Source organism: Acomys minous (assembly GCF_964271855.1).
Source record: "Acomys minous genome assembly, chromosome: 18".
NCBI classification, from domain to species: Eukaryota; Metazoa; Chordata; class Mammalia; order Rodentia; family Muridae; genus Acomys; species Acomys minous.
In genome coordinates this window covers 28,803,514-28,818,866 of record NC_140501.1, presented here as the reverse complement: position 1 = coordinate 28,818,866, position 15,353 = coordinate 28,803,514, and the positions used below count along the sequence as shown (strand labels likewise).

At 35.0% G+C, this 15,353-nt stretch overlaps 1 protein-coding gene across 4 annotated transcripts in view; it reads right to left on the bottom strand.

The window, feature by feature from the left end:
- Positions 1-423: 423 nt before the first annotated feature.
- The window catches only part of PCDH9 (protocadherin 9), an 879,612-nt gene continuing 864,682 nt past the window's right edge, over positions 424-15,353 (bottom strand). For all 4 annotated transcript variants that reach the window (XM_084767921.1, XM_084767923.1, XM_084767922.1 and 1 more), the window contains one exon: positions 424-2,561. In XM_084767921.1, the coding sequence (XP_084624047.1) occupies positions 2,188-2,561 (374 nt within the window). In that variant the 3' untranslated portion in view covers positions 424-2,187. The remainder of the gene's footprint in view (positions 2,562-15,353) is intronic.

Here is a 15,353-nt window from a genome sequence, read left to right as displayed (position 1 = left end):
TTATTTTCCAAATTTTAAGGTGGTCATGTCAGAATGGCCTCTCATGGCAAGCCATGAAAAAAAGCCATGATTTCTTACATGCAGCTACTCTAAACACACACACAGACACACACACACACACACACCACAAGTAAATAAAGGTCTATCAAATTTGTGTTGCTTGTCCAGTTTCTGACTTACTTTATGAGTACACGTTATGAGTTAGATGAACTAATTTCCATGATGAATTTCCTAAGGAAATCTTTTCATAGGCCAGCTGAAAAATTAAAATTTTCACTAGAAATCATGTTTTCACTGCATAGATATTACAACTGCATAAACCCTCCTTGATTTATAGGTGAAACTTGAATTTTATTAACTTGTATTAGAATGTAGATAAATAATGAATTTGGATGATGAGCAAGAATAAACAGAACACAATCAGTAATTCAGAACATTTATTGCAAGAGCTGAATAATTGTAAATAACGTAGAACTGGCAAAGCAGTAACAAGGATAATTGTTTAGATATTTATTTTGTCAAAGTCATCAAACACCCCTCACAAACCGACAAAAATGTACTTCAATAAGCAATGCACCCCTACCCATTATTTTCCATTATACTGTGGAAAAATGTGAACTGCTATTTACAAAGTAACTTTATTTTTGGTAAGAACAAATTAACTATCAGATTAGCACTTTTTTAAAACTTTTTTTTCTTTTTTTTTCTTTTTTTTTACTTTCAAGTTGATGGTGAACCGTGGCATTATTATAACTTTCACTTCTTTCAATAAAGACATTTTGTTGCATGCTATTTATTTGTTTAAATCATCTGTCATGCCTTAACAAAAAAACCTCCTAAGAATGTTCAAATTTGGATTTGTTTGCACGTGCAACTGAGATCTTATTAACATTAACTGTCACTCCCTTGGCTTGACCTAAGTGACAAAATGCTGGTACCTGCCAGGCATTGACCAACTATGATAACAAACAGTTAAACAGCAGTAATTAGAGATTTCCCTTTATTTTCCCCAACTACCCTACCTGGAGAATGTTCTGTTACATCATGAAGGCACAACACATTAAATATTTTGTGGCTATGATCTAATAACACTTGTGTTACAACAACAGTATTGTATATGCGAATCAACACAAACTGTCATTTCAACAAAGTTGGAGACACACATTTGCCCAATTGAAACTATTTTTGAGTAATGATTTTCTTCAATATATGCTGATTTTAATACATTAGTTTTGTAAGAGTAACAAGTATGGAATATTATATCACATTTGATGGATAACACTTTCCTATCACTCTCTCTCTCTCTCTTAATGGTACTAATTAAATCATTTTTAATTTAAATGAGGTTCTGAATTTCCAAGAGTTTGCAGAAGTATTTATCTGCTATTATTGGTGTTTGAAGTTTTAATATATTTTATCTTTATACTTTTACAGAGTTCTAACATTATAAGTTATCATATAAGAAGCAAAATTTCAGAATCTCTTTACAATACAAATATTTAAGATCCTTTGAATATTGTGTGTCAAGACAGACTATTAACACAGAAACACCTCACTGAAAGAAACAACAAAAATAAGAAGAAAGAGGGAAATTGAAAAAAAGGAAAGAAGCAACCATCAACACAGAATTATGCTACAACATTTTTAGGTGAATGCTATAAGTACATAAAAGTTGTTAATAGTAGCTTGCTTCTATTTACAAATACTTTAACACTGATTGACTTACGAGTGTCCACTAACGGTGTTAACAGCACAATAGGTTTAATGCTTATCTTTTAAAGTTTTGTTTGAAGTATAATGTCAAGTATAGAGGTCCCAGCATAAATCAAAGACAAACAGAGCACAGATTTCTAACTGGATATGTTTTTTCAGTCACTCTAATCCATGGAACTTTCTTACTCTCCAATGCATATTCTAGTGTTCATAGCAGCAGTCCAGGGTCAAAATAAAATGCAATAATAAAAATAAATTGCACAATGGAGAGATCGCCGGAGAGTTTAATCAATTCTAGCAAAGAACATCATCACATGGCTAGTAAAACTATTTTCTCTCTTATTTTTGCAAAGCATTGTATTCTCCATGGTGCTAACACAAAGTTATGAGTATCCCTAGTATAAGGGGCATAGTTGTAGAGATCTATTAAGTGTCTTTTTAGATTAAAGGTATTAGGTCCCATACAGTTTCATCTTAAAGTTGGTGCTCCTTAGGACTCTCAATCGTGCCTCCTGCTTGCTTATAGGACTTTAGATTTGCCAGAGGAATGTCTGCCATGTGGCTGCCATTGTTGAAATGGCCTTCAGTGGAGCCATACTGCTTCCGATCACTGAATTGGTTCCTGTTGGTGTCTTCTTTCCAAGCTCTTGTCAAGGTGTGCCCATTCACAAGCTTGTCTTTCTTGACCCATTCTTTCTGGGGTGCAAAGGTGGAAAGAGGAGATTTGGGGTGTTGGTATGGACCCAAGCCAGGAGGCATCCAGCAATTATCAGAGTGACCCAAAACCAGACACTCTTGTGTGCACATCTCTGTAGCTTCAGCTAATCCACGGGGACCCAGAGGTCCATCTGTAGAAGACAAGAGACAGAGAAAGCAAGAAAGAAATCAGTTAAATTCTCTTTTGAAATATTGTCAGAGAAAAAAATAGAGCTGTGATATTATCTTTTCATGAAATAAGACATTCAGAGATATTAGTCTCCATATTTTTAAGATGAACACAAAAGCAAATAAAATCACTGATATCAATAAAAATCTGTTTTTTACTCTTTCCATCTTCATTTGTATATTCAAAAATGCAGAATGACAAAAAACACATATGGGTAAACAGATATAACTGATCTTGACTAATCCTATGGCATATGAATCATTACAGATTCATATTTAAAATTCATGGGGATACACTTAAATTTATAAGAAAGTATAAAAACAGATATTATAAATTAAAATATGTAAATTATACAATGCACAGAAACAAGATTCAATATAGTATCTGAAAAACAGTGCTATTAAAGAAGAATATTATAAATAGTTACATAGATACTATTTCTCTACATTGTGATTACTATTTTGTTTATATGAATTCATATAAATGTAAATTTTAAAAACTTTTAATAAAACTCAATATTTGTTCCCATAAGAAAGCCCCACATCTAATCATTTGTAATCATTCTACATCATAAGAAAATATAAGCATAAAACCACTGGAACTGATGACCATATTTGGCTTTTATTTCCTGATCTAGTTTCTACATTTATAATGCATTTAATTGAAAATAAACTGAGTTTGGTAACACTTTAATATAATCCCAGCTACGCTTGAGTCCAGCATTGGCAACATAGTCAGATCACACATACAAATAAGTAGTAGAGAGAAAATAAACAAACATAAGTAAAGGCAAATATTCAGATGACATCTTTAAGGCTAAATTGCTAATTGAATTATGTGAATAATAATATTTAAGGAGAAATTTTCATCACTTAATGTCTACTTTTTATCAGAAATCAAAATAAAGCATATATCTTAACTTGTATTTTAAAAGAGAATTCTTAATTGTTGAGAAAAGGAATCTCATCCAATAATGAAAAACAATTGCCAAATAGTTAAGGAACTCGATAGGTGTGTGTGTGTGTGTGTGTGTGTGTGTGTGTGTGTGTGTGTTTGGGTGTGTGTTTGTTTGGGTGTGTGTGTGTGTGTGTTTGTGTGTGTGTGTGTTTGTTTGTTTGTGTGTGTGTGTGTGTGTTTGTTTGTGTGTGTGTGTGTTTGTGTGTGTGTTTGTTTGTGTGTGTTTAACTAGTGTTTTTTATTTTTAAATGGTCAACGATCCTTTGAAAAGTTGAAATCAATTGTTTGGAATGAGGTTAAATGGTAGGCAAGAGTACTTAGGTCTGAAACATTTAAAAGTAAAGCGTCACCTTAGCCTGATACTAACTCCTGCAACCACGGCATTGAGAGACAGAAACAAGAAACTCAGGAGTTTAAGTTTGCCTGGGCTACAGGAGACAAGGCTTCAAAAATAAAAACAAAAACTTAACAAGAGGAAGAATACAGGGACTCATCAAAAAAGAATAAAGGCTAAGACATGTTTGCATTATGCCTAGACAGCAATTAAAATAAGAAGACAATAATTGGAAGTAAATATTTGCTAAATATGTTTTGGCACTATTAAATTTTTAACACACACAGCGTTGTGGACTACCTCGATCCTTCTCTGCTTTTTCTTTTGCACGTAATAAATAAACTACTTGCTGAAATAGAAGCAGCTGAGCGTAAGGACTACGGCAAGAGTTCACAGGCCACATCACTGAACAAGGCGGAGGCGGAGGTAGAAGCCCATGGCTGATAACACTATTTCAAACAAGTTCACATTTAGACTTATTTCTATACTTAAAAATCTGCTCTTGAGAATAACCTTCTAGTTCGTTCCTGTATGACCTGTATTCTCATCTCTTCAAAAGCAAACACTTTTCTCCTGGTTAAACATACATCTTTAAACGATTTCTCTCTGAAATCTCCAAAGATTACTACTTCCTTGGATATTTAATTTAAATTTCACTATGCACCTTTTTAAAAGGGGGGGGGCGGTCTATAACCCAGTCACACTTTCAAAGTTCAAACTAATTTCTCACTTTTACGTTTGCTGTGGCGTACTTAGTGACTCGACATCTACAGAGCTAACAGATTTTTTACTTAAACCAAAGCCTGCCTCTTGCAATAAGACCGTGAGCTTACAGCTGCCTTTTGCCTGGCCTGTTTTCATTTCATTACTGGCTCCTTCAAGGGTCATTTCTGTTCCACATTCCCCAAGCAAAGTTCCATGCCCTCACTGGTCCATCTATAATAGGCACCCTGAAATCTCCATGCATCTTCATTTTTGGAGAGTAGCAAAGCTTCAGGCCATGCTCTTTCAGGTTTTGTTAATGTGATTTTTGTCTTGGAGAGGGGCATTCATACATAGATGAGTTTTAATTTTTGTTTGTCTCAACCCATGAAAAATCCACTGGTGGAAAGAAACGTGGCAAATCAGTCTCGAGCTTCCCGAGCAGTACTGAGCAATTAGCAGCAGTTCATAGTGATGATCTATGAACAATGCTAATTGTTAATTAAAATTTTATGAGGTTGAAAATGTTCTGAGAATTATTAAAGATATCCACTGCTTAAAGGCAGACCTTAAGTAATTAGGATAAAAGATGCTGATTCCACAAACCTCCCACCAAAAGCTCCCCAACAGCAAAGTCTTTTGCCTAGCAATAGTCTGTGACAGCTAATAAATGAATTATTTAACTTCTGTTAAATGTATTCACTCCTTTTAGAGATCAATGGAGATAAACTAGTGAATAACAAGTTTGATGTGTAACATATCTCCGAGCCAGCACAGAGACCTTTAACCTTTGCTTTTACAGTTTCATTAATTGGATTCATTTTTCTTTTCTTGAAGTTACCTCAGAAATGTCAATAGAATTAAGTTTTCATTGAACCCCTAAAAGGAAAACATACAAGTTTATTTTTAGATTTGCCTCATTCAATGTGCTATGTCTATAATTATATGTGAAACCCAAGTTTGACACATTGATTCACTTTCATGGAGTACAGTGTTTTGTACTGTTCTCTTTTTCTCTCAGAATCAATGTTTATTATTCTGTAAAACTCTGCTGAACACTAACGACACAGGGCATTGTGAGAAGTATCTGCTTTAGAACAGTTAACAAAGTGAATATCAGCTAAGTGTAATGGTACATTTCTTTAATCCCAGCATTTAGGGAGGCAGAGGCAACGGGGATCTTTATGAATCCCCCTGGTCTACAAAGTAGGTCCAGGACAAGCAAGGCTATGCAGAGAAACCCTGTGTTGTAAAACAACAACAAAAACAAAAACAGAAAAATAAAGTGAATATCACACTACCCTTACATCATATCCATCTACCTTTGACATAATTGATGTTAAAGCCGTGGGATGAAAGGGTAGGAAAGAATGGCATTGTGAAGGAGAGAAGAACAGTCACTGAATTTAGGGATGCTTAGCTCTTTTTTAATCTCATTATATAATATTCTTAAAACCCTGAAAGATATTCTTAAGGTTAATTGATTGATTGAGGCATTCAGACCCAAATTTTTGGTATATTGTGCAATCTGTGGCTTTCAAAACAGTTTCTTACAATTAAATAATATAAATTGTTATTCAAGAATTTTATCAGGCATGATGATACATGCTTATAAATGAACATAAAGGATCAGATAAATGTTATAAATACACTTGTAGACCTTTCGTATTTTCTTAAGTAACTTTTAACTTAAAGATCTATTAGGCCAGACAAAGAGACATTTAGATAGATGATAGGCAGATTGTTTTTTTTTTAACAGTTTCTATAAAGAGAAATCTAGACAGAGACACATAAAGAGTTAATGTGGAAACAGGGTACCAAGGACCTATGCTCTAGCACTAATGTTTGGGAATAGTTAGATGACTTTGGCTAAGCATTAATGGTTCTTTCTGAATAGAATAATTTGACTAATTTCCCACATATAAGCACATGTAAGCATAACATGAAGTGATCCCTTACTGGGAGAATGTTACAGAGAAGTAGAAAGATTAAGCCATTCAGGAAGAGGAAATTCAATGGCTTCAGAGTAGGGCCAGAGGTAGTCTGCCCTTGAATGGCATCGCATCCATGAAGACACTGGTATCAGAAGCTGAGCTCATGGGCTATATAAAGAAGTTTGTGAATAAGTACCACAGCCACCTGGGATGAGACAGGTTGGCAGCAGGGATGAATCTGGTCTAAATACATTGCATGGAGGTATGAAATTCCAAAGCATTAATAAACATACTATGTAAAATGATACATTATATTTTAACTTGTGGTTTACCTGTTTGTTTTGGTTAGTATCAGTGGGTATGCCAGAGCACCAGTAAGCACCTTAAAGTGAGAGAGAGCTACACCCACTGATTTCAACTTGCTATAGCCATTTACCTAAGATTTACATAATATTAGGTTTTAAACTGTTTTTCTTTTTATAAAGACTTTTTTGTTGTTTCCCTTTTGGAGATAGAGTTCCATTATGAAGTTTTTGCTGGCCTGGACCTTAGAACATAGACAAAGGTGGCCTCAAAATTTAAGGTGTTCTTCTTCTTCAGCCTCCTAAATGCAAAGCTTAAAAGGGCACACTACCAAACCAAGAAGAAGCCCAGGCTAATCTTAAATTCCTGACGTGATCCCCCAGCTTTTTCCTGTTTAGCTTTTGTCTTCTTGTGTGGGCCCCTGGCCATTCACAGACCTGTAATTAGCAATTTTGCTTTGGGTTTACTGCTATTAACCTACTGAAGAAAATGTAAACTTTTTGTACTGATTTCTTCCCTTAATCATCCTTCTTATAATAAAATTTCAGGAAAATAAATATGCTGAGCCACTTATTTTAAGTTAATTTTAGTGTTTGTATAAGAACACTACAACAAAACTTATTAGTTTTACTAGGCTATTTGTACCCTCAGGTTCTTCCTTTTTATGTCTTTTTTTTTTTTTTGTAATCTATGTAGAAGAGAAAATGATGTATCGTTATATAGAGTAACTTGAATATAATTTTTATAGTTTGTGTAAGTCTAGGGCAAGCTGAAAGAAATGTCAGAAGTGTAAATTCTTGAAAGATGTGTTATATCCACTATTATATATTCTTTAGTCTCTGAATTTTTTTTTAGTTACTGTGAAAATCAGCAAGGCTAATTTATTTACAAATCTAAACATGGTCAAAACAAATAATTATCAAAAGAAGAGCTGGCGTCAGACACTGAAAGGAATATTGACCCTTGGGCAAACTCCCATTATATTCCTTTCTGTTTCATACTATTTTCCTATATGGAAAAACAGTACTTGTAAAGAATGTCACATGGGGCTAAATGTTATGGGTTACTACTATGCTCTGATTAAAAAAAAAAAAAGTACCACAGATGTCTGTGCTTTGGTGTCACAGCAACTCCGATTTTTTTGTGAAATCTTATAACACAGCAGCCAGCTGAACAGGTTAAACCAGGAGATGAATGTAGAAAATCTGAGTAATAGTTTTCCACCATAGCCAAGGTGGTAAAGAGAAGATATTCTCAATGGTAGAGAAAGATTTTCTTTGAAATTGTTTAGCTTTTGTGGCTGGAAAGAGAGGTCAGTTGGTTACATTTGGCTGTATGAGTGTCTGAGTTCCATCTCCAGCACTGGATGCAAAGGTCTATGCATGTAATCCCAATGTGAAGGGCGGGGGGGGGTGTGCGGAGACAGGCAGAAACAGAATGTTTGGTGAGCTGGAAGGCCAACCAGCCTAGCCTAAAGGACAAGATACATGACGCATAGAAACTGTTTCAGAACGAGTGGACAGTGCTTATGCACCTTCTCTCAAGAGTGACTCTGCCTTCTACATGCACCTTATGTGCACACACATTAACACATATCTTTCATGTGTACTTAAAGATATTTTTAAATATATGTCTGTTATAAATATCTTCCATCACTTTTCTTGTTGTCCCTCCAGAAGAAATATCCATCCTGTGGTGTGTGGGTCACATGAGACTTAAGACAGAGATGAATGCAACCAACACAAATATTTCTTTTCTCTCTTTCTTTCTTCCTTCCTTTGCTTTTCTTTCTTTTCTTTTTTCTTTTTTTCCTTTTTTTGTAGCTTCATTGTGTGGTTTTCAATTGTAAATTTTGTACAAGATATTATATGGCATTGTCTAAAGGTTACAAGTCACCACAAATTTAACAGTTGGCTTCTGGAATCCTTTTCAAACGTTCATATGTTAAAGGTCTGGTTACCAGCCTATTATTATTGGGATGTGGTATAACCGTTAAAGTAATGGATTGGTGCAGGAATGTTAGAGCATTCTGTGTGTAATTGTGTGGAGGACATAACATCAGCTAGTTTTCTCTGACTCCGTTCTACTTGAAAGCAAGATGTGAATAGCCTTCTCCACCATACTCTGTTACCATGATATCCTATTCTGACATCAGCTCAGAGGAATGTGGCCAAGCAAAGCATAAACTAAGAGCTGGTTAAGTCTGAAGCCATTCTCAGATACTTGTCAGACTGACAGGAGGCTAACACATCAGTCTAAGGATTGTCTAAAATAAATGGGAGGATGCACAGCGCATAACTGCAAAGCCACTCAATTCATCCAGGGACTTGAGTACACCCAAGGTTGGGAAGGGATGTGAATTCTGGACACTGACCAAAAATATCTTTATTTTTGAGAAAAAAATCGCCATTTACTCAGTCTTTCACTAACACTTTAATTTAACTCGTGTTAGGTTCAAATGCTTGTAGTACAAAGTATCTAAACTCAGAATAAATCCTTAAACTTAGAGCCCCATGGTCATCAGAAACTCAAATGAGTTCTAACAGAACAATGAATCAAAGTGGATTTGGAGAAAGTCATTCCAGATTTCATAGCCCATAGCTCTTATCTATGAATTAGGATGAAAAGTCTGGATTTTGATTCATGAGCTCTTCATATTTATTACTCCTTAATGTCACTGTGTTTGTTAGCCATAGAACCTGATAACCAAGTATTTCAGGATTATTCTTATTTTACAAATAAAGAACACTTTGCTGCAAACAAACATTATGTTTCTATTATTCTGGTTGATCATTTTATCCTTTGGGTTGCATTTAGGTTTTGGAATGTGAAATTATATTTCCAGTGAAGACACTTATTTCTACATGTAACAGTACAGCTAATACCTTACACATTCTTCATACAGCATTGTTTCTCTTCTTAATCACAGATGGAAAGCCAACAGTTGCAGAAGGAGACAATCTAACAATAACCCAGGGCCACCTAAAGTCATGTTCTTTTCCAGAGAAATACTGATATGTGGCAGACTATAAAGCTTATATTAAATGGAGGGCACTTCCTTATACATCTTCTGCCTTTTTCTGCATTGTATAAATAGCAATAGACCTTTTTTCATTCACGGCATGTAAATTTTCAAAAGAAAATTGTCTCAGGTAATTTTATGCATTTCTATTTATTTCTCATTATAATTTTATGTTGTAATCAATTCAAAGACATCAGTTTAATAAGACAGACTTTCATTGATTATGTAAACTAACATTAAAATTTTGACCATATTTGATTTGGAACACCTTGTTTACATTATTGCAGATCACATTTACTTTATTCTGGAGTTTACTCTATTTTTTAATGGAGTTTGATGACTTTCATTATAAATAAATCATTCATGTACTGATCACAGATTTACTCTCTATTTCCTGTGAAGTGATTTTGTTCACAGAAAGTATACGTATATGTTATTTAGACTGAAACAAGTTTTAAAGAGAAAATCTTAATTATGAGACAATGAAGTCACCTGTTAGAGGCTGAGCGCCCACATAAAAGTAAAACTTTCCTGTTAAGGCAAATAGCAGGTAGTGGTTTTTAAAGCTTAGGCTTGATAAATGGATTCAGATATCACAACACGGTAACAGTTTCATGAGTTTTTATAGTTATAAAACAAGATGTCTGAATCTGTAATATTACATCTCTCCAAAAATCACTGAATTTAAATGGTTCATTAGCCTTGTGGAATCTTATACTTTGGGTTGTGAGCCTAGCCTTTAATGACTGAGCCATCTCTCCAGCTCAGCTTTGTAAAATCTTTAAAGTGCATGCTGTTTGTTATTGTTATTTTGGTTTGGGTTTTTGTTTTATTTTCTCCTGGAAACCAGTTCATAACATTAATATCCAGGAAAAATCAAACTGAAAAATTAGAATATATAATTTTAATTTCTTAAAAATGTGGCAGGTGCTTGTCTGAATCCAAGCAGTTAGTATGCAATGTTGGGTAGTAATTTTACTTTACAGTGTCCATTGTGCCCTCCATTCCACATATATTAGTAATAATCGAGATGGATGAACTTCACATTCATGTTTGTGACCAGAAGATTTTTAACTATGGTATGTCTCCACAGTTTTCATTTGGTACTCATGTCTGACGTTAAACATTCTTCTTCTCACAGTCTTAGATAGTAAGTGGTCCCATATGACTGTAACCCTCAAACAAGTTAGGGAACATACCTCATTAAATAATCAAAGATCCCTGAAGCTGAGAAGATGGCTCAGTTAGGAAAACACTTGCTGTGCAGCTTGAGGACTTGAATTTGAATTAAAGAACCCATGTAGGAGCCAGATACATAGTGTGATCATATGTAATTCTAGCATCCTCATGGGGACATGGGAAACAGAAGAATACCCAAGAACATGTATGCCATTTAATATGGACCGTGTATGCAGTATGACCAATAATAGATCTTATATCAAACAAGGTAGAAGACACAGCCCTACATCTGAGTTTGATATCTGATATCCACACCTTATAGCATGCACATTCAGGCAATCATCTAGAAAAACAAGAACACACACCCCAACACAGACACACAATCAAATATCTCAAGATATGGTATAATTTATAAACTTTAAATGATGTCTGAAGAACAGTAATTTGAAGGCCAAAGCAAACAAAACAAAACAAACAAAATAAAACAACCTCCCCAAAAAGCCTCCAGTGTGCTCCGTGCGATTTATCAGTGTACATGTATCTGTGTGTGTTTACACTTGGGTTGTTTTACCACCACTTTTAATTGAAATGTCATTTTCTAACTCCTTCTCAAATGTTAATACACTCATGAATCACTTGAGGAAACCTTTAAAATGCAGATTATGAGACAGGAAGTGTGGCATGTGTCCTGAATCCACCCATTTATGCAAATTCCTCAGAAAATTTTGCTGCGCTGATGCTCAGGAACCTCATGTTGAGATGCAAAGACATGTGTTTTTTTTTTTCTCTCTATTATTCTATCTGTTATCAATTAAAGTTCAATTGCTCAGACTTCATCATGTCTCTGAACTCACTGGAGCTCCTTTAAACTCATAATATTGCTTGTTTCCACAGAGCAATGGTGACTCGTGGCTTTGATGTGGGAAACAGAATCTTTCTCATTCCAAATTCCACTCTGTGTTACAGTTTGCCTCTAGTGTCAATGCTTCAGTTTCCTTTCCCTACTGCAAAAGCTTCTCCAGAACCCTAGCTTGTTGGAATGTTTCGCAGTAGTTGTATGTAATTGGCTCAGGTAAACTCATTACAATACGACCTTACATGCTGATGATTCCCAGTATACATACGCAGTTCTTTATTTTCTTCTTTGGCCTTACAGAAGACCCATCTTCCACTTGCCTGTATCACTAGAGCACAGGATATCATTTCAAAGTTTAAAAGTAAATGTTTCCAATTTTCATGATCACTTATTATGCATGTAGCTTATTTATTTATCCATCCCTTCTTCCTTTCTTCCTTTGTTTGCTTGTTCATGTAAACATTCTATAGCCCAGCATATCACAGTTGGGACACTGTCTTGCAGCACTCAGCCTGACCAAACCAACTACACTCAGCTTTGATTCATCATTCTGAAAGAAATATTAATCACACAATTGATGTTTCAGAAGAAGTACATAATTAGTAATGCAGTTATCTTTGAGACCTGTTAGGCAGTAATCTAAATGTTGTCTATGTACAATATTCCCTTAAAATGCACAATCAGTGATTATGTCAAACCACATAGCAAAGAATTATAATAAATTTACTAATCTATTATCTTTTTGCTAAAAATAGAGGTTAAGGGAAGCCTCAACCTAAGATTGAATATAAGATACCAAATGGAACGTTTTTGAGCAGTTTCTTATTTCCTATTTTTCTTTTTCCCCTGAGACAGCCTTTCTCTGTGTGGCCTTGTCTGTCCTAGATTACCTATGTAGACCAGGCTGGGCTCGAACTCACAGAGATCTGCTAGCCTCTACCTCTCCAAGTGCTGGAATTACAAGTGTGTGCCACCACTCTGGGCCCCTGAGTTCAGTTTCTAAGACCTGACAGGATTATTTCTACAGGCTTTTATTCTCCCCTTTATACTTTTTAAGGAATGTATGAAACAACAAGCTGAATGGGTTGGAAGTTCATTATAGTCCACTGCCTCCAGACCAGGAGGCAGCCAAGCAGAATCCTCATTATAGCTATGAGACTTAATTGAACATCTGTGGTAATAATGAATGGACAGTAGGAGGCAGTCTTATGTTTCTATACCTGTTACACTGTTGAAAGTTGTTCCTGGGCAATATAGACCACATATACAGTACATAGCTTTTACTCAATTCATACAACCAGTTGCCTGACCATTCGTTTACTCTAAACAACCCCTCACAATTTCAATAGCCCCAAATCACTATTTCTTAACAGGGGTTATGTATGCCTTCTAGGTTTTACATATTTCTATCTGTAAAGTCTAACCAGAGGCTGTAGATGTATTTTAGTTTCACTTTGGGTGATAACATATTACCTCAAGTTTATTGTCTTAGAACAACAAACATTTCCTCTTCAACAACCAATAATATGGAAATAATTTCTCCAGGGTCAAGCCATAAAATCTTCAGGCAAGTTTCTTCCTGAAATCTCATCCTGAATTATTTCTTTCACCATCTCTATGCATTCTGTATTTTTGTAATGTGCCTCATTCCTGGTATTTTCTGTGTCCCGCATGGAAGGACTACTAGTGCTGTACTGAGTTATCCAGGAGAGCTTCCTTCAGGAGACATTTAATTGCATTCTCAAACTGCCCGTTGACAACAGTAACTCATTAATACATTCTGAAGACTCATGAGAGCCTTATTGAGAAGACGGACAATTTAGAATCATATCATTCATCTTAGCACAGTATTTGGGTGGGATGTCTCCCATCTTGCTTCCCATGACAATCTGGTGAAAGCCACAAACCTTTTCTTGGCTAAAGTGGTCCAGATAATAATGGTCGAAAGAGATAGGAGGGCAGGCTTAAGTAACACAACTAAGACAAAATAGGCACATTCAAAAACTGTTGTATTGCACCTAACTTTGGAACTGAAGCAATTTTGACTGCCCTCAAATAAAATGTAATTACACTGCTTCATCTATCCCAAGTTTCTACTTAATCGTGCCAGACAGTTTATTATTCCTTTAACAACAGAACTCTTTAAATGGCTGCAGAAATCAAGAGTCACATAATATGCAAGAAAAACATCCTTTAAAGTCTGAAGATACTAAAGTAATTATTAGCAATTACTTCAAGGCCAAGCTGTAAAGAGATGCATGTCACCACAGAACTTAGGGTTTTGTACAGGTATGTGTGAAATTGTTCAAGTTAAGGAACTATTTTTTTTAAAGTTGATTAGCAAAACAACTTTATACCCCATAAATACATTATTTTACAAGAATAAAAGCCACAATTACTTTTTTCAAGCTTCAAGGAAAATTGAGATTTTAAAATAAGTTAATGCTTCATGTAAAAGCACCTATAGAATATCACTGTGACCTTTATTGCTTAAACTCAGCTGTACATAAAAATGTGAAAGTAAAATATTATATTTTGAAAAAGTGTCCTAAGGGAACTTCTGAAAATGCCATTACTCTATTATTGAAAATGACCTACATAAAAACGTATTATATAGAGAATACCCCTCAGGGAGATGCAGCAGATTATTCTTATATCCTAAACTGAATGTTTATTTCTTAGAAGACCTTGCAAATACAGAGCAATTAGATCATTAACACAAATCTCTGAAAGATAAATTTGTCTATAAAGTGATAAATACATTAAAATTTTGTAAAATCTAAAAAACTTGGCAGAGAGTTCTACAATATTTTTTCCTCTGCTTATTGTCAATCATTGGTAGCCTTCTTTGGATGGAAGAATAGATACATCTCTTAGTAGTTTGATCATTCATCTCAAATACTCAGTAGATATAATGCTGCAAGTTTTATCAGAGAAATGTTATTACATTTTATACTATAGTGGATATAAGACACCATTTTTTTCTGAGATGCACATGTTGTTGGAAATTTACTGTGTTTTAACGTTTATTCAAAACTGGACAAAAAGCAGAGATCAATAGATTGTGGGGAGCTCCACTCCAATAGACACATCTATATACCAGTTTCTGCATCTATGGATCAGGAAACGTCTCTGAAGAGGAATTGAAAGAATTTTAGGGCTAGAGTACTGAGAAGTCTGTGGTAAAACTCCCATTCCCATAAAAGGGTTTCTCAAAGAAGACTGCAATAGTACTAATATCAATTGCCATGGAAACATATGCAATGGCTATTCTTGGTTATCCACTTGACTACATCTGGAATTAGTCAAAACCTAAATAGGTGGGTACACCTGAGAGTGATTTTTCTTGATTGACTCATTTGAAAGGGAAGACCCACCTTCACTCTGGCTAGCAACTCCATTTCTTTGCTGGCATTAGAGCTTACTGCTTCCACCATATACTGAAGACCATCTGAGACATTTAATCT